This window comes from Vombatus ursinus, unplaced genomic scaffold (genome assembly GCF_900497805.2).
Source record: "Vombatus ursinus unplaced genomic scaffold, bare-nosed wombat genome assembly UNPS02014780.1, whole genome shotgun sequence".
Lineage (NCBI taxonomy): Eukaryota > Metazoa > Chordata > Mammalia > Diprotodontia > Vombatidae > Vombatus > Vombatus ursinus.
The window spans coordinates 569,341-593,074 of NW_020954558.1; the positions used below are offsets into that span (position 1 = coordinate 569,341).

General features: G+C 38.6%; 1 protein-coding gene across 1 annotated transcript in view; it reads left to right on the top strand.

Moving 5' to 3' along the window:
* The window catches only part of LOC114046030 (NACHT, LRR and PYD domains-containing protein 1-like), a 69,614-nt gene that overhangs the window by 35,913 nt on the left and 9,967 nt on the right, over window positions 1–23,734 (top strand). Inside the window, 6 exon segments of the mRNA XM_027866249.1 lie at window positions 4,143–4,313; window positions 6,631–6,801; window positions 8,721–8,891; window positions 13,337–13,409; window positions 18,313–18,397; window positions 23,505–23,667. Of these exon segments, the coding sequence (XP_027722050.1) occupies window positions 4,143–4,313; window positions 6,631–6,801; window positions 8,721–8,891; window positions 13,337–13,409; window positions 18,313–18,397; window positions 23,505–23,667 (834 nt within the window).

The following is a 23,734-nucleotide window of genomic DNA, read 5'->3' on the forward strand; positions in this document are numbered from 1 at the left end:
ATTTATTTTATTTTTCATTTTTGCCTTTACATCACATACATTTCCCAACATATTCCTATAATTCCCCTTCTCCCTCTCACAGAATCATGTCATATTTTATTAATTTTAGATTATATTTATTTATTTATTTATTTATTTATTTTTAACACATGTTTTTGAAACTTTGGGTTACAAATTTTCTCCCTTCCTCCCTCCCCACCCACACTTATTGAAAAGGCAAGCATCTCGAAACAGGTTATAGATGTTATAGTCATGCAAAGCACTTCCATAGTAGTCCTGTTGTGAAAAACTAAGTATATTTCCCTTCATTCTATCCTACTCCCCATTTATTCTATTCTCTCTTTTGACTCTGTCCATCCTCAGAAGTATTTGCTTTTGATTATCCTCTCCCCCAGTCTGCCCTCCCCTTTTTCAACCCCCTACTCTCTTGTCCCCATTCCCCCTTATTTTCCTGTAGGGTAAGACAGATTTCCATAACCCATTGTGTATGTTATTCCCTCCTTAAGCCAAATCCTATGAGAATAAGATTCACTCATTCCCTCTCACCTACCCCCATTTCCCCTCCACTGTAAAAGCCTTTTCTTGTCTGTATCATGTGAGATAATTCACTCCATTTTACCTCTCCCTTTCTCCTTCTCCCAGTATAATCCTCTCTCACCCCTTAATTTTATTTTCCAGATATCACCCCTTCATCTTCGACTCACCCTGTGCCCTCTACCTATCTATCTATACATACATATAATTTTTTTCCCTCCTACTACCCTAATACTGACAAAGGTCTCATGAGTTACAAATATCATCTTTCCCTGCAGGAATTTAAACAGTTCAACCTTAATAAGTCTCTTATGGTTTCTCTTTCCTGTTTACCTCTTCCATGTTTCACTTGAGTCTTGTATTTGAAAGTCAAATTTTCTATTCAGATGTGGTCTTTTCCTCAGGAATGGGTGAAAGTCCCTATTTCACTGAATGACCATTTTTTACCCTGAAGGATTATACTCAGTTTTGCTGGGTAGGTGATTCTGGGTTGTAGTCCTATCTCCTTTGCCCTCTGGAATATCACACTCCATGCCCTCCGGTCACTTAAAAGTTACTAAATCTTGTATTATCCTGATTGTGTTTCCAAAATACTTGAACTGTTTCTTTCTGGCTGCTTGCAATATTTTCTCTTTGACCTGGTCATTCTGGAGTTTGGTTACAATATTCCTAGGGGATCTAGGATTTTCCTTTGGGGATCTCTTTCAGGAGGTGATCGGTGGATTCTTTCAATTTCTCTTTTGCCCTCTGGTTCTAAAATATCAGAGCAGTTTTCCTTGATAATTGCTTGAAAGATGATGTCTAGGTTCTTTTTTTGATCATGACTTTCAGATAGTCCAATAATTTTTAAGTTCTCTCTCCTGGATCTATATTCCAGGTCAGTTGTTTTTCCAATGGAATATTCCACATTCTCTTCTATTTTTTCATTCTTTCGGATTAGTGTTACAGTGCCTTGATCTCTCAAATTGTCACTAGCTTCCAATTTCTCCATTCTAATTTTTAAGGAAGTATTTTCTTCAGTAAGCTTTTGGACTTCCTTTTCCATTTGGCCAATTTTGCTTTTTAGGGCATTCTTCTCCTCATTGGCATTTTGGACCTCTTTTGCCATTTGGGTTAGGCTATTTTTTAAGGTGTTATTTTCCTCAGTATTTTTTTGGGTCTCCTTTAGCACAACTCTCAGTTTTTCCTCTACTTCTCTTACTTGCTTCTGAAAATCCTTTATGAGCTCTTCCATGGCCTGGGACCAATTCATATTTTTTCTTGGAGGCTTTGGATGTAGGAGCTTTGGTTTCATTGTCTTTTTCTGGTTGTATGTTTTGATCTTCTTTGTCATCAAGGTAAGTTAATATAGTCTGACTCTTTTTGTGCTGCTTGCTCATGATCTCAGCCAATTACTTGAGTTATAAACTCTTTGTTAAGGTAGGGGACTGTTTCCAGTGTGGAGAATATACTGTCCCAAGCTTCAGGGGTTTTGTGCAGCTGTTTTCAGAGATACTTCTAGGGAGCTGTAAATTTTCAGTTCTTCCAAGGTGCTATGATCAAGGGCGAGGTGTTTCCTCCTTTTCCGGCCTGTGCTCTGGTCTATGAGTGACCATAAGCACTCTTTCCTGTCTTGAAACTGTGAGGAGGATTTCCTCTCCACAGCCACTACAAACTCCACCACTCTAGTGCTCCTCCTCGCCCCAGGACCACCACCCAGAACTGTGACCCAGATCCAAGCATAGGCAAAGCAAGAGAATCCTGCACCAGAAGAAGATCCCTGCAATCCCCCTCTGACCAGTCACTTGATTGCCCCTTAGTCTGGGGGCTGGAAGCTCAGGTGGCAGCCTTACACCGGGGCCAAGTTTGAGGAATGGGACTGGAACCCCACCATGCTCCTCTCTCACCGCAAAAAACAGACTTTTCCCACTGGCCTTCTAAGTTGTCTTTGGCCTTCATGGGTTGAGAAGTCTGGAAACCACCACAACTTCCTGCAAGTCATTCCTCTGAGGCCTGCTCCAGGTTCACTGTGGCCTGTGCGCCCACGTCAAACTGCGCTCCTGTCCCCGCCCAGCGCAATATAGCCTTCTGATCAACCATCCAGGCTGTCTTTGGCTGGAAATTTGTTTCACTCTGTCTTTTTGTGGGTTCTGCTGCTTTAGAAACTGTTGAGAGTCATTTTTTATAGGTATTTGGAGGGCTTTGGGGGAGGGCTCAAGCAAGTCACTGCTTTTTCCTCTGCCATCTTGGCTCTACCCCCTCTAGATTATATTTATTCTAACTTTAATGAACACTGAAAAAATGTGGAATATTTCCAGGTTACAAAATAAAACAGATAAAAATTAGATATAAAGTTTAAAATTTTTATAATGCAGTGGGTTTTTTTGTTTGTTTTCTTTTTTGGCAGTGTTTTGTTTTGTTTTGTTTTCTTAAAAGTCCGTAATAAATCCAGTATGTTACTTTCAAATTGTTTGCTTATATATGTTTCCCTCTGAACTTAATTTTCTTCCATTCTCTGCATTAAAAAAAATGCTTCAATGACCTTCATTACTGTCTTTGATGTTCTTGTTATATATAATTAGCAGTGATCTCTGAGCCAAAGGGTATAGATATTTTAGTCATTTGTTAAAATAATTCCAAGTTGGCTTTCTGTAACAGTCGTACCAATTCCCCCAAAAGAGAATTAGTGAGCCTATCTTTCCATAGTTCTCTACCATTGACTTCCTCTCTTTTGTCATTTCTGCTAATTTGCCTCAGAGTTTTTTTAATTCTGCATTTCTCTTATTAGCAGTAATTTGTAGCAGTCTTTCATATGGTTATTCATTTACAAATTCTCTTTTGAGAGTTGTTTGTTCATCTCCTTTAACCACTTATTCATTGAGGAATGACTTAAATCATATAATTCTGTCAGTTCCCTATATATAATCTTGGATATTAGTCCCATCTCACAGATTTGCTGCCCAAAATAAAACATTTTCCCAATGTCTCCCCTTGTTATCATACCATCAATTCTGTTCATGCAAAAACTTTTTCAATTTCATGAAATGGACATGAGCTACCTTGTCTTTTGTTATTGTCACTATCTAAGAATTCTTCCCTGTTCATAGTTGTCTAAGGTTCCTGATCAGATTCTGCTCCTCCTCCTCCTTCTTTTTATGACCTTCAATATTCAAGTCATATGTACATTTCAGCTAATTATGGTATAGCTGTAAATGTTTTAAAAATAATTCCTGCCAAAATGTTTTCCAGTTTTTCCAGCAGTTTTATTTTTTTCATGTACAGTGTTCTTCCATGAGTAGTTGTCTATTAAAGACTAATTATTGACTTCAGTTGTTTCACGTTCTTATTTAATCTGATCCATTGGTATATTTTTCTATTTTTTGAACTAGTACTAAAAAATTGTGATCATTCTTGCCTTATAGTATAATTTGACATCTAAAAATACTGTTCTCTGGGAGCGACTGAGCATTTTAAAAGAAACTACATTCATTCCCCTAAAAAGAAGAGGACAACAGGTGATGATCAACAAGTGGATGTGTTTTTATCATTGCCCACAGAAAAACACAAAGTGAATTAATCATGGAAAATTGAAATGACCACTCTCCCTTTGATTATGTTTTCTCCTACAGTTTGTCTAGGTGTCATCTTACTCCTGCATGTTCCCAGAATCTCTTCTCTGCTCTCAGTAGCAACGAGAGCCTGAAAGACTTAGATCTGAGTCGAAATTCCTTTGAGGAGAGGGAAATAAAATTTCTGTGTAAGGCCTTGGAAAATCAAAACTGCAAGTTAGAGAAGCTGAGGTGAGTTCCCAATGGTTCACTTGGTAAACATTCTGCTTGGCATCAGGACAGGAGTGCATTAGGAAGAAAGAACAATACAAACCAGGGAATGGAGAGTGGAAACTGTGTCCCCAATCTAGATTTAGGGTTCATAATCTTCCACCATTCTCCCTCTCACTGTGCCCTAAAGAGTAGCATGACATGGAAAAATTGGATTGGTAAAGGAATACTGCCTTTCTCACTAACAGCCAATTATCACATCTATGTGCTTGACTCCCAAATCTATATCATCAGTCCTAGTCTCTGGATAGCCTTGTAAACATGTCAAACTCAACAGGTCTAGATAGAACTGTTTAGCTTTTCAAGAAAACCCACATCTCTTCCTCCTTTCCCTATTTCTGTTGAGGATACCATCCTTCTAGTCACACAGTTTTGCAACATCACTGTTATCCTTGATTCCCTTTTGTCATCCCATATATAATCAGTTGCCAAATTTTATTATTTCTTCAAAAAAAAAATCTTCTTTAACTTTTTCTTATGTCTGTGCATACAACTCTATTCATACCCTCATCACTTTTCACCTTCACTATTGCAATAGCCTACTAACTTATTTCCATACCTCAAGTTTTTCTCCTCTCTAATCCATTCAGGGAGAGGAGAGGAGAGACTACAAGGGAGGTGGAGAGGAAGTTCAGATACAGAATGTCACTGAAAATCAAATCACAATTACTGTAGTGGGTTGAGGGAGAAACCAAAAGAGAATATAAACAATCCCAGTTTTGTTTTGTTTTGAATTTTGGGTGAGCCAGTTGGGATTAAATGACTTGCCCATAATCACACAGCTAGTAAGTGTTATGTGTCTGAGGTCAAATTTGAACTGAGGTCCTCCTGACGCCAGGGCCGGTGCTCTATTCACTATACCATCTAGCTGCCCCCAATCCCAGTTTTCTAATAGTAATTTCCCAGAATGGCATTCTCATTTTTATTTAAGTTAAGATGCTGAGTTTGTAACACAGGAACTAGTTAACAGAAAAAAAAAAAAAACAAAAGCAAAAACAAGGTAGATATTCCCAAGCAGAATGAAGCCCTGAGTGCAGTTTTCTGGATTCAGAACTGTCCTGGGGCATGTAGAATTTTCTTGTATCTTCTTTTCTTATGTCTTGAAGCCTTTACTAGGCATTGTGCAGACAGAACTATAGATCTTTCTTATAAGAAAGCTTTGGACATGTGTCCAGTCCAAATTCTCACCTCAGCTTTTCTTTGTTTGGGACACACAATTTTGGAACAAAGGGTGCAACACCAGGCACTGCTGTGCCTGTGTGGAAAACTAAGGTGGTGTTCTTTTCCACCATTTATGTGCCAGATTGAATTAGTGCTATTAAAATTGTGTTTGGCAACAAGGAGATCTTCAATAGATGATACTGTATCTTCATCTATGCCAGGAAAAGAAAAGGACAAAACCTGTGCACAGATTTTAACTGAGATTAATTAAATTAATTAATTAAAGGATATTCTGCCTAGACAACTGAGGTCTTGTAGAGTAGGAAGGGAGAAGGACAAGGAGTTGGGAGGGAGGCCCCGGGGGTTGAATCATGCAGACTTCCAGGTTTGTGTCCAGCAGCTTTCTGTTTCCATCTCTAGGATGTGCTAAAAATGCTCCTTCTCTTTTAGGAACTCTCAGACAGTGATTATTAGTGAAGTAAATGATATTGTGGCACCATTTCTTTACTTTGAAATCTTTGAGAATTAAAAATTTTTCAATTTCATGTAATAGATATGAGCTAGTTTGTCTTTTGTTGTTGCCATTATGTAAGAATTCTCCATTTTTCATAGTTGTCTAATGTTTCTGATCTGATTCTTTTCTCCCCTCCCCTCCTTTTTTCCCCTTATGACCTTCAATATTCAGGCCACACGTACATTTTGAGTAAATTATGGTATATGTTGTAGATACTGGTCTAAACCTAATGTCTGCCAAAATGTTTTCCAGTTTTTCTAGCAATTTTTTTTCATATGTTTTTATGTCTATTGAAGACTAATTATTGAATTTAGTTATTTCTGATTCTTGCTTATTTAATCTGGCCTATTGGTATACTTTTCTATTTTTTTTAACTAGTACTAAATAGTTTTGCTTTATAGTAAAATTTGAGGTCTAAAAATGCTGTTATTTGGAAAAGACTGACAGTTATTAAAGAAAATGCATTCTATTTAAAAGGAGATGACAAAGGATGGTCATCATAAAGTGGATGTGTTTTTAGCATTGTCCAGAAAATATAGGAAGTGAATTAATAACAGAAAATTGAATTGACCACTTTCCCTCTGATTATGTTTTCTCCTACAGTTTGGCGTGGTGTCATCTTACTCCTGCATGTTCCCAAAATCTCTTTTCTGCTCTCAGTAGCAATGAGAGCCTGAAAGACTTAGATCTGAGTCGAAATTCCTTTGAGGAGGGGGAAATAAAATTTCTGTGTAAGGCCTTGGAAAATCAAAACTGCAAGTTAGAGAAACTGAGGTGAGTTTCCACATGTTCCCTTGGTTGATGTTCTGCTTGGCATCAGGGATAGGAGTGCATCAGGAAGAGAGAGTAACATAAACCAGGGAATGGAGAGTGGAGACTATCTGCCTAAGTCAGGTTCAGAGTTCATAGTCTTATAGCCTTTTCTCACTATGTCCTAAGGAATTGTTGTTGTTGTTGTTTGTCCTTTTCTTGAAGAGGATCATGGCATCAGGGAACTGAAGCTATGAAGTGCAAGTGAATTGGATTTCAGTGAGGGAGGGCTGTGCAAAGTCACCAGCCTCACTATCTCCTCCAGAGTCATCTGGGTCCAGTAGAGAGATATAGGCCAGTACAACTGGAGGTGGCCCTGGATGTGGTGGGAGACTTAGGCCTTTTCAAGATAAAGTCTTGAATCACAACACGTGAGTCCTGCCTGAAAGAATTTGACCCAAGCCTTCTTTCAGTCAAAAACAAGGTTTATTAAAGATCTGCCATATTGCCAGACCCTTGAGGAATCCAGGAGTCTGCAAGTATTGGCTAGATGCTAAGAATCTAAGCAGTGGTTAGATTTTAGGAATCTGAGCAGTGGCTAGATTATAAGAATCCCAGCATGTTATTGGAGACAAGATGGACCTTATAGACAGAAAGACTATGGGAAGGATCTAGGAGTGGCTGAGTAGTCTATGAGGTAATAGAACTTCAGGGGTGGCCAAGGGAGAATGGAGCCTACTAGATAGGATTAAGGGTGGGAAATGGCCAGGCCACTGGGGAGGTAAGACAATGGGGGGCCAGGCTAGGTTAAGAGACAGAGATTGGGCATAGCCACAGAGATTGGTCAATTGATGGGATTATAGCCTCAGGGGAATGCCAGAGATTAGACCTTGTGGGAAAGTCCAGGGTTTTTTCCTTTTTGGGATCTAGCTCCCATCCTCATCAGGTCTCAGTTTGACTGTGGCAATGCCCATTCAATAATTGAGAATAGGTAATAAATGAGGCAGAGAATGGCCTCTTTCCATAGGCAAAAAAAAAAATCAGTCTGGGAGGGGAAGACCCTTAGGGTTTCTGGACAAAACAGAAGCAATTGCTGTTAACATTTACTCTGGGCCAGTCTGGGCCCAATGACCAAATGAGGCTTGGCCTGGGACCTATTGTTGGCCAATCAATAAGAACCAGAGAGATTTGGGTTTAAGGCTTGGTCCTTAAGGAAAAAAAAGTTTCAGAGATCAAAATTTACATTCCTTTGGACAGTGCACCCTCAGGTAAGAATGTGATACTCTATATGGAGGATCTGTGTTGCCCAAGTGGCCAGTTCCAGTTGGATCCCCAGTGGGACAGCTAACCTTTCTATTCACAGATATTTTTGCTTGTCCTTAGTTCTTGAAAAGGACCATAACATTTGGGAGGTAATGAAATGATATGCAAGTGAATTGGATTTAAGTGAGGGAGGGCTATGCAAAGTTACCAGCCTCACTTTCTCCTCTAGAGTCATTTGGGTCTACTGATGAGATATATATACATCAGTAGGACTGGAGGTGGCCCTGGATTCAGTGGGAGACCTTGGCCTTTATGAATTCATTCAAAATTAATATAGGGAATTCTTACATAAGTAATTAATGTTCTCATGTCTATTGGAGACTACTTATTGAGTTTAGTTTCTGATTCTTTCTTATTTAATCTGGTCTATTGGTGTACTTTTCCAATTTTTTTAGATGATTCTTGCCTTATAGTATAATTTGACATCTAAAAATGCTGTTCTCTGGAACAGAGTGACCATTTTTAAAGAAACTACATTCATTCCCCTGAAAAGAAGAGGATGGTGGATGGTGATGATCAAGTGGGTGTGTTTTTAGCATTGCCCAGAGAAAAACACAAAGTAAATTAATCACATAAAATTGAACTGACCACTCTCCCTCTGATTATGTTTTCTCCTACAGTTTGCGGTCTTGTAATCTTAACCCTACATGTTCTCAGAATCTCTTCTCTGCTCTCAGCAACAATGCAAGCCTGAAAGACCTAGATCTGAGTGAAAATTCCTTTGAAGAGTGGGAAATAAAACTTCTGTGTAAGGCCTTGGAAAGTCAAAACTGCAAGTTAGAGAAACTGAGGTGAGTTCCCATGATTCCTTGGTTGATATTATGCTTGGCATCAGGGACAGGAGTGCATCGGGAAGAGAGAACAACACAAACCAGGGAATGGACAGTAGAAAATGTCTGCTTAATCCAGGTTCAGGGTTCATAGTCTTCCACCATTCTCCCTCTCACTGTGCCCTAAGGAGTAACATGACAGGGAAAGATTGGATTGCTAAAGGAATACTGCCTTTCTCTTTAACAGACACTTATCACATCTGTGTGCATGGCTTCCAAATCTGTTATTATCAGTCCTAGTCTCTGGATAGCCTGTAAGCATGTCAAACTCAACATGTCTGAACTGAACTGGTTATCTTTCCAAGAAAGCCCACATCTCTTCCTAACTTCCCTATTTCCATTGAGGAAACCATCCTTCTGGTCAAACAGGTTTTCAACTTCACCATTATTCTTGATTCCTCCCCTTCTCACTGCATATATAATCAGTTGCCAAATTTTGGAATTTCTTTTTCAAGAAAAAATTAAAAAAAAACTCCTTTATCTGTTTCTTTTCTCTTATGCATGCAACTCCTCTTCTAGTTCAGACCCTCATCACCTTTTACCTTCACTATTGCAATAGCCCACTAACTCAGGGGTAGGGAACCTTCTACCTGGAGGCCAAATGTGGCCTTCTAGGTCCTTGGGTGGGGCTTTTTGACTGAGTCCAAGTTTTATAGAACAAATAATTTCGTTTATTTATTTATTTATTTAGCTAGGCAATGAGGTTAAGTGACTTGCCCAGAGTCACACAGCTAATAAGTGTTATGTGTCTGAGGATGGATTTGAATTCAGGGCCTCCTGAATCCAGGCCTAGTGCTGTATCCACTGCATCACCTAGCTGCCCCAACAAATCCTTTTATTAAGGGGATTTGTTCTATGAAGTTTGGATTCAGTCAAAGAGCCACACTTGAAGACCTAGAGCGCCACATGTAGCCTCGAGGCCTCAGGTTCCCCCCCACCCCTGCTGGTTTCCATACCTCAAGTCTTTCTTCTTTCTAATCTATCCAGAGAGAGAGGAGGCAGGGGAGGCAGAGGAGGAGACAGGAGGAAAGAAGCTGAGAGGAGAGACAGCAAGGGAGCTGGAGAAGAAGTCAGATGTAGAATGTCAGCAGAAATCAAGTCACAATTATTGCAGTGGGTTTGATGAGGTTTAGGGGTGCTGGGACTCCAAAATCAGAATACATGGATCCTGCCTGAAAGAATTCGACCCAAACCTTCTTTCAGCCAATGATAAGGTTTATTAGAACTTTTGTCATATTGGGCACTCTTAAGGAGTCTGAACATTAGTAAACTATTAGCTAGATTATAAGAATCTGAGCAGTGGCTAGATTTTAAGAATCCAAGCAATGGCTAGATTATAAGAATCTAAGCACCTTAATGGAGACAAGATGGACCTTGTGTACAGAAAGACTGTGGGAAGGATCTAGGAGTGGCCAAGTAGTATGGTGTGACTGAAGGAGGAGTCTAAGGAAGATCTGAATGGGAGTGGCCAGTAAGCAGGGGTGAACAGAACTCCTGGGATCTGGACCAAGAGAGAATGAAGCCTGGCTAGGATTAAGGGTGGGAAATGGCCAGTAAGACATTGGAGGAGAGATTGGTTGTAGCCACAATGAAAAGGCCGGTTGATGTGATTATAGCCTCGGGAGAATGCCAGAGATTTGGCCTAGTGGGAAAGTCCAGGGTCTTTCCTTTCTGGGGTCCAGATTCCAACCCCATCAGGTTGAGGGAGAAACCAAAAGAGATTATAAACAATCCAGGCTTTCTAATACTAATTTCTCAGCATGTATGAGTCTCAAGATGCTGACTCTGTAACACAGGCATTAGTTTACATCCAAGAAATCAAAGTAGATATTCCAAAGCAGAATAAAGCCCTGAGTGCAGTTATCTGTATTCAGCACTGTCCTGGCACATGGAGAATTTTCTTGTGAGTATCTTCTTTTCTTATGTCTTGAAGCCTTTACTAGGCATTTTGCAGGCAGATGGAACTATGTATCTTTCTTATGGCAAATGCAGTGTTCACTTTTCAGCTTTTCAGTATCCAGCCCAGATTCTTACCCTAGCTTTTCTTTGTTTGGGGACACAAAATTTTGTAACAAAGAGTCCCTTGTGCCTGTGTGGAAAACTAAGGTGGTGTTCTTTTCCACCATTTACATGTTAAGACACTAAAGGCATGCCAGATTGAAGCTATTAAAGTTCTATTTGACAGAAAAGAGATCGTGGATAGATGATACCATATCTTCATCTATGCCAGGAAAAGAAAAGGACAAAACCTGTGCCCAGATTTCTATATCCAACTGAGATTAATTGCAGGATATTCTATCCAGACCACTGAGGTGCTGCAGAGTGGGGAGGGAGAAGGACAAGGAGCTGGGAGGGAGGCAGTGGGGTGGAGTCATGCAAATTTCCAGGTTTGTATCTAGCAGCTTTTTGTTTTTATACAGGAAAGATCACATCTCTAGGGTATGCTACAAATGCTCATTCTCTTTTAGGAGGTCTGGAGCAGTGATTGGAAGGGAAGTAAATGCTACTTTGGCACCAGTTCTCCATTTTGGAATTTTTAAGAATGTTCCTGATTGAGTGGGAAAAGCAGGGAGAAGGGAAGGGAGGGAGAGTAGGCCTCATCCCACGGGCTTGTTAGCTTTGGACCTGTTACTGATAGGAGCCTATTCTTCATGTCGTTGGCTGGATTCTAAAATACTTCCCTTACACTAGTGACAATGGGCTCCTAAAAAACAAAGGTTCTCCTGCTTGATCATGATAGAATTTCAGATTCACCTTCAGCCTCCTCAACCAGGCTCCCAACTCTGAAGCCCACCCTGGAGGTGGAGGGAACAGGCTAATATTCACTCCGGGCATTTTGTTCCATATTTCACAAGTTAGAGTCTTTTACACAGATGAGATGGGTCAGCAGGAAGTCATTTTCATGCTAGAAAAGCCTTTGCAGTGTATCATCTTGCAGATGCATTTGAAGCTATCTTTTTTGGAGAGGAAAAAGTTTGTCATTAGTAGCCCCTGCCTGGCAGCTTCATTACAAGCAACTAGGTAATACAATGGATAGACTTGTGATAAATGAAATTTTGGGGAGACAGAGCTTCTGGGTAATTAGTAATCAATTTATTAATTATGGCTTGTGAATAATTAATAGATTGAGGTCAGTGACTCTCTTGGAAGGGAGAAGCCTGCCTTCCCCCTTCCCCTGTGAACATTCAGTGTTTAAATAACCTTGGGAGGCTGGGTGTTCCTGAAAGGTGGAAATCAACTCTGGTTAACAATTAATAAGAGAATAAATATTATAATGAGAGGGCTAATGCTGGACTGAGGGACATGACTCTGATCATTTCAGTCTTGGACAAAGAGATTCATCTATACCCAGACCACACCCACTTCTGGAGACCCAGACAAAGCGATCGACCTCTACCCACACTACTTCTGGAGTTGAACAGTGGGCCAGACTTAACCTATATTAGATTCTCTTCACCTACATTAGATTCTTTTTACACTTTAATCAGAACAAAGTTTCCTAGCTGGGTGAGAACCTGCCCAAGATTGAGGAGAATGTTAACCCAGTCTCATGCCCTTCACAAGTACTGGGCTTTGAACAAGTAAATAGAAAGGGAAAAAATCCTGGGATTTCCCTCACCTCCATATTAATTAGTTATTAATAATCATTTCTCTCTGACCGCTGGACCAGGAGTCAGGAAGATATGAGTTGAAATGTGTGTTTAGACACTCAATAGCGTTGTGACCCTGTGGACAAGTGACTTAATACTTATCTCAGTTTCCTTATCTGTAAAATGGGGATAATAGTACCTACCTTCCAGGGTTGTGAGAGTAAATGGCATAATGTTTGTAAAGTGCTTTGTGAACTTTAAAGCACTATATAAATGCTATCTATTTATTTATATTAGTGTTGTTGTTTGTCCTTCCTTCTTGAAGAGGACCATGACATCAGGAAGGTGAGGTCATGACTTGCAAATGAATTCAATTTAAGTGAGGAAGGACTGTGCAAAGTCACCAGCCTCACCTTCTCCTCTGGTGCCATCTGAATCCAGTGGCAAGAGATAGATCAGGACAAATGGAGATGGCCCTGGATGCACTGGGAGATCTTGGCCTTTTTAAGCTAATATCTTTCCCAGGGCTCAGTTTGACTGAGGCAACCCCATTCAGTAATTAAGGCTAGGTAAGAAATGAGGCTAGGCAAAACCCTAATAGTCATTTTGTCAGTTTCCTAGATAGAGAGGGTGGAGTTATGAAAGTGGTAAAAACCCAAGAGAGTAATAATGGGGGAGATAAATGTGAGTGTTGGTTCATGTATGTCTGAGATTTTCCCTGTTTCTCAGGGACTGGGCTGATGTAGCTGCCTCCAGAATTGATGAGTGAAAGAATCCCACTAGAATCAGAATATGATTTCTTTCCTATTTCCATAGGCTTTGTCTGACTGAATCAAGCAAAGACATGAAAAAAGAGCTTGAAACCCTGTTGAAGAGAAAGCGTTCTTTGTAAGTTCTTCATGTGTGATATTTGTGTCAGATGTTTATCCCCTAGAAAATACTAATACCTAGTCATTTAGAATTACATGAGCAAATTTAATGTATTGACATACATCATAAGCATGCACATGATCATGATTTAATTCAATGATTTTTTCCCCTAAATTGCAGGCACAGTGCCTGGCACAGAGTAGGTGCTTAGTAAATGTTCACTGGTGACTTAGAAATACAAAGATATACAGTGAGCATGCACATGCATTCTCTCTCTCTCTCTCTCTCTCTCTCTCTCTCTCTCTCTCTCTCTCTCTCTCTCTCTCTCTCTCTCTCTCTCTCTCTGTTTCTTTCTGTCTCCCATGCTCCGCTTTGCTGTCCATGAAAGTTAGGTGACATAATGGAGAGAGTAATGGACTTTCAATTAGGAAGACCTGAATTCAAAGCCTGCCTCAAAACTTACTATCTGTCTGTCACCGGGCAAATCACTTATCCTCTCAATGCCCATTTCCTCAAAACTGAAATAGGTGAACTCAATGGCTTCTAAGTTCCTTTCAGCTCCAAATCTATGGTCCTATGTTTCTTTTGGCATGATCTCTCCCTGAGTTGTGACTGAAGTACAGGTGTTTTTAGTGAAGCTCATCTCAAAAGACATTCCTAATGACATCACAAACATTTACAGATAGTTTGCAGGCATGAAAATAAAGACTGTCAAAAAAAAAAAAAGCCCCTCCCGTTCAGGCACATCAGCAAGAAATTCAAAATCTGCCATCATACTGAAGGCATTCAGCATCATACAGACCAAACTAAGCCCTAACTGAATTTTTAAGCCTGCTCATTTTGCTTTGGTGCTTCATTAACAGGGATTACAAAATAACTTTTTTTTTTTTTTGCTTTTTGGTGAGGCAATTGGGATTAAGTGACTTGCCCAGGGTCACACAGCTAGTAAGTGTTAAGTGTCTGAGGCTGGATTTGAACTCAGGTCCTCCTGACTCCAAGACCAGAGCTCTATTCACTGCATCACCTAGCTGCCCCCCAAAATAACATTTTTTGATCTGTTTCAGGGGGTGTAGTTTAAAGATATGCTGTAATCTTTCTGCTAGTATTTTATTTAAAATTTTTGGATCTATATTCATTAGAGGAATTGGTCTATAATTTTATTTCTATGTTTTGGCTCTTCCCAGTGTAGGTATGAGTATCATATTTTATGATATCAAATATCATAAAAAGAATTTGGTAGGACTCCTTCTTTACCTATTTTCCCAAATAGTCTATATAGTATTAGAATTAATTATTCTTTAAAAGTTTGATAGAATTGACTTGTAAATCCATCTGGCCCTAGAGATTTTTTCCTAGGGAGTTCATTGATGGCTTGTTCAATTTCTTTTTTCTAAAATGTGGTTATTTAAGTACTTTATTTCCTTTTCTGTTAATCTGGGTAATTTATATTTTTGTTAATATTTATCTATTTCACTAAGATTGTCAGATATATTGACATACAGCTGGACAAAATAACTCCTAAGTATTGTTTTAATTTCCTTTTCATTGGTGATGGATTTACCCTTTTCATTATTGATGCTGGTAATTTGGTTTTCTTCTTTCTTCTTTTAATCAAATTAACCAAAGCTTTATCTATTTTTTTCATAAAACCAGCTCTTAGTGTTATTTATTTATTTACCAAAAATTTTAAATAAAATATTAGCAGAAAGATTGCAGCAACTTATCTCAAGAATGATACACTATGACCTGGCAGGATTTATACAAGGAATACTGAGCTGGTTCAATATTAGGAAAACTATCAGCATAATTGACCATATCAACAATAAACTTAACTGAAACCGTGTGATTATCTCAATAGTTGCAGAAAAAGCTTTTGACAAAATACAACACTCATTCCTATTAAAAACACTAGAGAGCATAAGAATAAGTGGAATCTTCCTTAAAATGATAAGTAGTATCTACCTAAAACCATGAGCAAGAATTACATGTAGTGGAGATAAGCTAGTAGCATTTTCAATAAGAACAGGGATGAAAAAAAGGATGTCCATTATCAGCACTGTTATTCAATATGGTACTAGAAACTTTAGTTCTAGCAATAAGAGAAGAAAAAAGAAATTAAAGTAATTGGAATAGGCAAAGAAGAAACAAAGCTATCACTCTTTGTAGATAATATGATGATGTACTTAAAGAATCCTAGAGATTCAAGTAAACTACTTGAAATGATAAACAACTTTAGCAAAGTTGCAGGATATAAAATAAACCCACATAAATCAACAGCTATATATAATTCTATTTATTACTAACAAAGCCCAACAGCAAGAGATAGAAAGAGAAATTTCATTTAAAGTTAGTGCAGGCATTATAAAATATTTGAGAGTCTACTTGCCAAAACAAACCCAGGAACTATATGAACACGATTATAAAATACTTTTCACACAAATAAAGTCAGATCTAAATAATGAAAAGCATCAGTTGCTTGTGGGTAGACTGAGCTAAAATAATAAAAAATGACAATTCTACCTAAATTAATTTACTTATTCAGTGCCATACCAATTAAGCTACCAAAAATTATTTTGTAGAGCTAGAAAAGATAATAATAAAATTCATCTGGAAGAACAAAAGGTCCAGAATATCTAGGGAACTAATGAAAAGGAATGCAAGGGAAGGTGGTCTAGCCATACCAGATCTAAAATTGCATTAAAAAGCAGCAATCATCAAAATTACTTGGTACTGGCTAAGAAATAGAGTGGTGGATCAGTGGAATAGATTAAGTACACAAGACATGGTAGTCAATGACTATAGTAATCTTCTGTTTGATAAACCCAAAGACTCCAGCTTCTAGGATAAGAGCTCACTATTTGTCAAAAACTACTGGGAAAACTAGAAAATAATATGACAGCAACTAGGCATAAACCAACATCTTACACTGTACACCAGAATGAAGTCAAAATGAGTACGCTATTTAGATATAAGGGAAGCAAAAAACTGGGGAAAAGTTTTACAATCACTGTCTCTGATAAAGGCCTCATTTCTAAAACATATAGAGAACTGAGTCAAATGCATAAGAAGACAAGTTATTCCCCAACTGATAAATGATCAAATTATATGAATAGGCAGTTTTTAGATGAAGAAATTAAAACTATCTATAGCCATCTGAAAAAATGCTCTAAATCACTATTGATTAGAGAAATGCAAATCAAAACAACTCTGAGATACCACATCACACCTATCAGATTGTCTAACATGATAAAACCAGAAAATTATAAGTGTTGGAGAAGATGTGGGAAAATTGGAACACTAATGCATTGTTGGTGGAGTTGTGAACTGATCCAACCATTTTGGAGAGCAATTTGGAAGTACGCCCAAAGGGCTATAAAATTGTGCATACCCGTTGACCCAGCAATACCACTTCTAGGACTGTATCCCAAAGAGATCATACAAATGGGAAAAGGATCCACATGTATAAAAATATTTATAGCAGCTCTTTTTGTGATTGCCAAAAATTGGAAATCGAGGGGATGCCCTTCAATTGGTGAATGGCTGAACAAGTTGTGGTATGTGAATGTAATGGAATACTATTGTATTATAAGAAATGATAAGCAGGTGGATTTCAGAAAAATCTGGAAAGACTTACATGAGCTGATGCTGACTGAAATGAGAAGAACCAGGAGGACGTTACACACATTAACAGCCACGCTGTGTAATGACTACCTTTGATAGACTTCTCTTTTCTTAGCAATGCAAGAAAGACTCATGATAGAAAATGCTGTCCACATCCAGAAAAATAACTATGGAGTCTCAATGCAGATCGAAGAATATTATTTGCTCTCTCTCTTTTTTTATTTCTTCTTTCTTGTGGTTTCTCCCATTGGTTCTAATTCTTTACAATATGACTAATATGAAAATAGGTTTAATATGAATGAATATGTTAAAGACTATCTCAAATTACACTCTGTCTTGGGGTTAAGGGAGGGGAGAGATGGGCAGAAAATTTGGAACTCAAAATCTTATGGAAGTGAATGTTGAAAATGAAAAATAAATAAATTTTGAAAAATGCTTCTCTTCCTTCAGAGTCAAGCTTAGGTCCTACTTCCTTCATAAAACCTTGAGTGATCTCCCTCTCAAAAAAAAAAAATAAGAAAAACAAAAGAAAGTGAGCTTACCTGCTCAAATGTTCATAGAGAACTATCTGGATTATTCCTTTTTCCCATCCCATTCTTTCTTATATCATACTTAAGTACATGTTCTAATTCCCTTGAAAGCAAATGGACTGTTTCATTTTTCACCTCTGCATCTCAAGCACTGAGCCTTGCACAGAGCTAAGTATTTAATACATTATTTGTTGATGTTGTTACTGCTCATTGTTTAAATGAAGTGGGATGAGAGAAGTTTCTTTTGGGAAGAGGAGACATGAAAGAGAGAAAGGAAAATGCCAAGGAAAAGTTCCCAGAGTGAGGTTTAATTTAAATTTACTCCCCCATGAAAGATTCTTTATGAGCAACAGACCTGGCAGTGATGGCTCCATTTTTGACCATGGAACACGCAGGCTTTTTGCGTTCAAAGTATGTGTTTCAGCATCAAGCCTCTAGCAATTGACAAAGAACTGAGCCTGGAATCTAGAAGGTTTGAGTTCAAATCCAGTCTTAGACACTTACTAGCTGTGTGACCCTGGGTAAATCATGACTGCCTCAGTTTCTTCATCTATAAAATGGGGAAAATAATAGTGCTAGTATTATTGTGAGAATCAAATGAGAATATTTGTATAGCATTGAGCACAGTGCCTAGCATGATGTTGGTGCCTAATAAATGCTTATTCTTTTTATTCCCTTTACTAGTCAGTGTCTATGTCCAAGCACTAGGCTATTCTCTTTTCTTACCTCCATCAACAAAATGTCTACTTTGATTGCATATTTTCTTTGCAGGAAAAAATGGAGACAATTCCTGATGTTGACATGAAAAAAGAGGATTATCTTAATTTCCCACTGGAGCTTCAGAGTTCCACATCAGGTAATGAGAGACCTAAGTAGAATAGGCCTTTATTATCTTATCCTAAGCTATGGAAACAGCCTCTTAACCCTTATTTCTGTTATCTCTTCTTATCATACTCACACTTCCAGATTAATCTTCCTCATTCCCAACTCTGATACTGTCACTATCTTGGCTACTATAACTGATAAAACTTAGCCTTACACAAAAGCTCTTCAGCAATCTGTTCCTATCTTATCTTTTCAGCATTATTTCTTAATGCCTCCCTACATAAACTTTTTGGTTCAGAAAATTTCTTTATTCACTGTCTATAGGGTAACAGTTCTGGTGGCACAGTGGTAGGAACACTGGGCCTGAGTTCAAAACCAGTCTATGTTATTTACTAGCTATGTAACCCTCGGCAAGTCACTTAACCTATGTTTGTCTCAATTTCCTCAACTATAAATGGGGATAATAATAGCACCTACCTCCCTATGTTTTTGTGAGTATCAACTGAGATAATGTTTGTAAAGATTATGTGCCTAGCACATAATAGGTGTTTAATAAATATTTTTTTCCTTCCTCCTTTAAAGCAGGGACTATTTTTGCCTTTCTTTATATCCCCGGTGCCTGACGCATAGTTGGTGCTTAGTTGCAAAGTCTTGTTGGTTTCACCTCTACAACATCTTTCTTATGTATTCACTTCTTTTCACTCACATGGCTGCTGTCCTGGTTCAGGCTCCCATCATCTGAACTTAATGAATCACCTTAATAAATGCTAGTTGATTGGCTGACTGTCATCTTTTTACAGACAATGCCCCAAGTTTACATTTCCATTCCTGAACTGTCCCCTAAGCTTCAGATTTCCATTTCTAACTCTATAAGTATCTCTACCTTGATGACCTACCAGCTTCTCAAGATCAAGGTGTCTTGCACCAATAGGTGGCAAAGTGGATTGAAGGCTGGACCTGAGTCAGTTTAAATGCTGTCTCAGATAATTGCTAGTCATGTGACTCTGAACAAGTTACTAAACTTCTGTCTGCCTCAGTTTCCTCATCTGTAAAATGGGGATAATATTGAGGACAGCTAGGTGGCACACTGGATAGAGCACCAGCCCTGAGTCAGGAGGACCTGACCTCAAACCCAGTCTCAGACCAGACACTTGACATTTACTAGCTCTGTGACCCTAGGCAGGTCATTTAACCCCAATTGCCTTGCCAAAAAAAAATGGGGATAATAATATTGTCTATCTCCCAGTGTTGTTGTAAGGATAAGGTGAGATAATATTTGTAAAGCACTTAATGCCCTATATAATTTCAATTATTATTATTACCTACCTCATAGGGCTGTTGCAAAGATAGGATGAAATAGTGCAAGTAAAGTACTTTGCAAGCTTTAAAGGGATATACAAGTGTTAGTGATAAGGTTGATGATGACATGTCATTTTTCTTCTTATTTTCTTGATGTCCTTCTTTCTGTCAATGGTGCCATTTTTCTCAGTCACTCATGTTCATAAATGCAGAATTCTTTGATTCTTCCCTCTCCATGTTCCTGCACATAAAATCAGTTTAAAAAGATACAACATCTTAATTCTTTCTCTATAATCTTTTTTTTTTGTGAGGCAATTGGGATTAAGTGACTTGCCCAAGGTAAGTGTCAAGTATCTGGTCTGAGATGGGATTTGAACTCAGGTCCTCCTGACTCCAAGGTCAGTGCTCTATCCACTGCATCACCTAGCTACCTCTCTATAATATCTTATATTTATTCTACTGTTACCATTTCCTCTGATGTGATTTTAGTCCAGGTCCCCATTACATTAAATCTGCACTCCTACAATAGATTACTGATCTCCAGTCTCTCCTCATTTCAATCTAATCCATATCCTGCTATGAGATTAAGTTTCCTAATATATCATGTGTGACCAAATGGCTGTACTTGTCAGAATCTTTAATGGCTCCAAACTCTTTTGCTTGGTATTCATGGCCCAGGTCTGTCTCACCTCGCCAGTCTCATCTCACATTACTCTATATCATGTCTTCTATGATTTAGAAAAAATTGAACTGTTTGACATCCTCTTAACCCAAGTCTACCTGATGTGGTTTATGGGTACAAGGACCCCAAAGTACAGAGGTTGTACCCACCCAAGTCTACCTGATGTGGTTTATGGGTACAGGGACCCCAAAGTACAGAGGTTCAGGGCAGAGTTGTCTGGAAAGTATTCACAGATTCAAGCAGACTTCCAGTCAAATGGCAAAAAGTTTATTATAACACCAATATGGAGGGCAGAGCTCCTTAAGGGACTCTCAACCTAATCCGAGTGATGTTAAAGCTTTTATAGGAAAGACACAGCAGATTTTATGGCAAGTATGCTAATTAGGTCATGAATATATAGTTTCTGTACCTTGGACACAGGCATCATTCAGTACCGCAATAGCCAGGGAGGAGAGAGGGCCTTCTAAGGGGTGTGTACGTCTATGTGTCTACATCTGTAACAAAGTAGCCTTGGGAGTTGAAGTATATGGCTTGACATCTGGATTGTATACAGTAACTGTGGGAATCAGTACATGATAATTCTGCTGCTACAAGATAGTCTTGTTCATACAAGGGAAATTCTACAGATATCAGCTTGTTCTTGTAACAGGGAGAGATAGTTAGCCTCACTGGGGCCAACTCATGAATTATTGCCAGAGATAGGGTCTTTGGGCTGGGGAGAGACATAAATCTAGGACTGGAGTCCAAGTACCCCATCATACCTACCTATAGTTGAAAGGCCTTTCTTATTTCTCCTACTGCTATCATCTTATTCATCCTCCAAGGCCTACTTCAGATGCCTTCTAATACTTTGTACTTATGCACTCCCTATATTCAAATTTGTGTTGTATTTATCTTTATGTGTGTAATGATTTCTACTAGTTAATAAGTTCCTCAAGAGCAAGGATCATTTCTTACTTATATTTCTTTCCTTTCTTGCATCTACCCTGCATATAGGAGGCAGTTAGAAACAGCTACTTGTGTGAATGAAGATGGTAGACTGTGGAGAAACAAAAGACCCTCTAAAACTGGGAGTGAATTGAAGTCCTCAATCAAAAAGCCTTCAGGGAGCCCATGAAACTAGATGCAGAAACCAACAGGGATTTAGCAGGAATCAGGAAGGGTACATACCAACATAAAAGAAACTATTTTGGTAGGGAAATCAGTCAACATGAGAATCATAATTTCTCTATAAAATAGTGGGAAATACATGAAGATGTTAAGTAAAAAGCTGTCCCATGATTTCTTTGGGGTGGCCTATTATAGGGAGAAGGTAGAGACTGTAACAAAGCCTAGTTTCATGAGTATAGGAGGATTCTGCGTCTCCTGGTTTTTGCAAGAGAGGGCAACATAGGAACTTTGATCATATAATCTCCCCTTTCTCCTACCATGCCTGTCACTGTTTCTTCTTTTCCCTTCTATTTCAATATACAACCCTTCCCAGTGGTCTCAGCAATAATAAACATTTTTTCAAGTCATCTTCCCCTTAGCCCTGTTTCTCCACAGTCTCAACTCATCTGTTTTATTCTACAGGATCTCTAGGGAATCTTCACAATTCTAGGAAATTCTAAGGAATTTGGGTCACTGTGGCTGACTTAAGATTATGGATGACATATCATTACACCTAAATCCATATTGTCATATTGTCTTTGGTGATTAGAATAGTTCTGAAGTAGCCCTGAAAATGCAGAGGAAAGATGGATTATCCTGTGAATCCTGATGAATTCTATAAAACAGGGAAAGATTGCAGTCTTGGAATCCTATACAGCAATAAGCCCTTCAAATATTGTGGCTCCCACTCCATCCCATTGTAAGTAGGATTTAGGTTAAACTATTTAGGACAGATGGCTTGTATTATATCCAATTTTAAATAATCTATAAACAAAGACCCTTTACCTCTGAATCAGTATATTCAAAAGGGAAATATTCAACAAAGTTTGTTCTTTGTTTAGGAGTAGCTAGGTGACACGGTGGATAGTGTGCTGGGCCTGGAGTCAAGAAGACTCATCTTCAGTTCAAATCTGGCCTCAGATACTTTGTAGTTGTGTGACCCTGGGCAAGTCACTTAACCCTATTTGCCTCAGATTCCTCATCTGTAAAATAAGCTGAGAAGGAAATGGCAAATCATTCTAGTATCTTTGTCAAGAAAACCCCAAATGGGGTCACCAAGAATTAGAAAGCACTGGAAAAAAAAAAGCTCTTTGTTTCTTGTTTCTTGATTATTTTGTTACTTGTTTTTTTGTATTCATCTCTTTTGAATGGATAAAGTAATCCAAATATTTTCATCAGGATAATCCTCCTTGTGTCTGCATTTTCAGGGCTACTTGAAAACTATTTTAAACACCAAATACAATATGACAATACAGATTTGGGGGGTAAAGATGTGTTTGCCATTGTCTTAAGTCACCCACAGTGACCCAAATTCCTTAGGAATTTGTGGGTGAGCTAAATGACCAGATGAAATACAATGTGGCCAAATCACAGTTTTTTACTCCTCCCTAAGCCTGATTCTCCAAATTTTATAAAAAAAGCTTAGAGGAAAGAATCATAAAAATATTTAAGGTCATCCTTCTGTGTAGTGATACGTGAACAGGAAGAAAATGTTATTATAAATAGAGCTATGTTGCTGGTGACTGCTTTACAGCCTGCCTTTGGGACTCTATTATAGATAAATGGGAATAGCAAAGATCTCTCCCAATAACTCTTCCCTTACCTTCACATTGTTTCTCCTCCCCTGTATCTTTTTTTAGTACTGTTTTCAAGCTCTCAGGAATAAGCTGACATGAAGGCTACTGGCCATGGTCATCAGTATGTCATGAAGATGAGTACAAGCCCTGGTCCAAAGGGAAGACTTAGGAGGCAAGACTTCTTTTACACTACATGATCCAGGAATGTGGGTTGCTCAACTAGAATGAAGGCATAAAACTCACATAGTCATGATCACACCATTGGTTCACATTGCTTGAGAGAGCACTGAGCACTTTATGCCTCTAATGAGTTTGTCATAGAGACCAGAGATGGGAGCAATGGAGCAAACTGTTATGCCTTGATGTGAATCTGAGAGAATCAGTTTTTTTTCTTTTCCTGAATTTTTTACATATCTAACATTTATTTCCAGGAGAAGTAGCCCCACAAACAAAGTCAGAAGTGACTTCCTCACTGTCCTCTTTTGATCCTTTAAAAGATGAACAGTTAGACCTGGAGAGGTGCCACAATAAGTTTCTGGGACCAAATGGACCAGTAAAGCTTGAATTGATAAACAAGAACAGAAACATATACAGGTGAGAGGCAATGGTCTCTTCATTATTTTCTGTCCCAAGAGGAGTCATTTTTTGGTGTATGTGACTC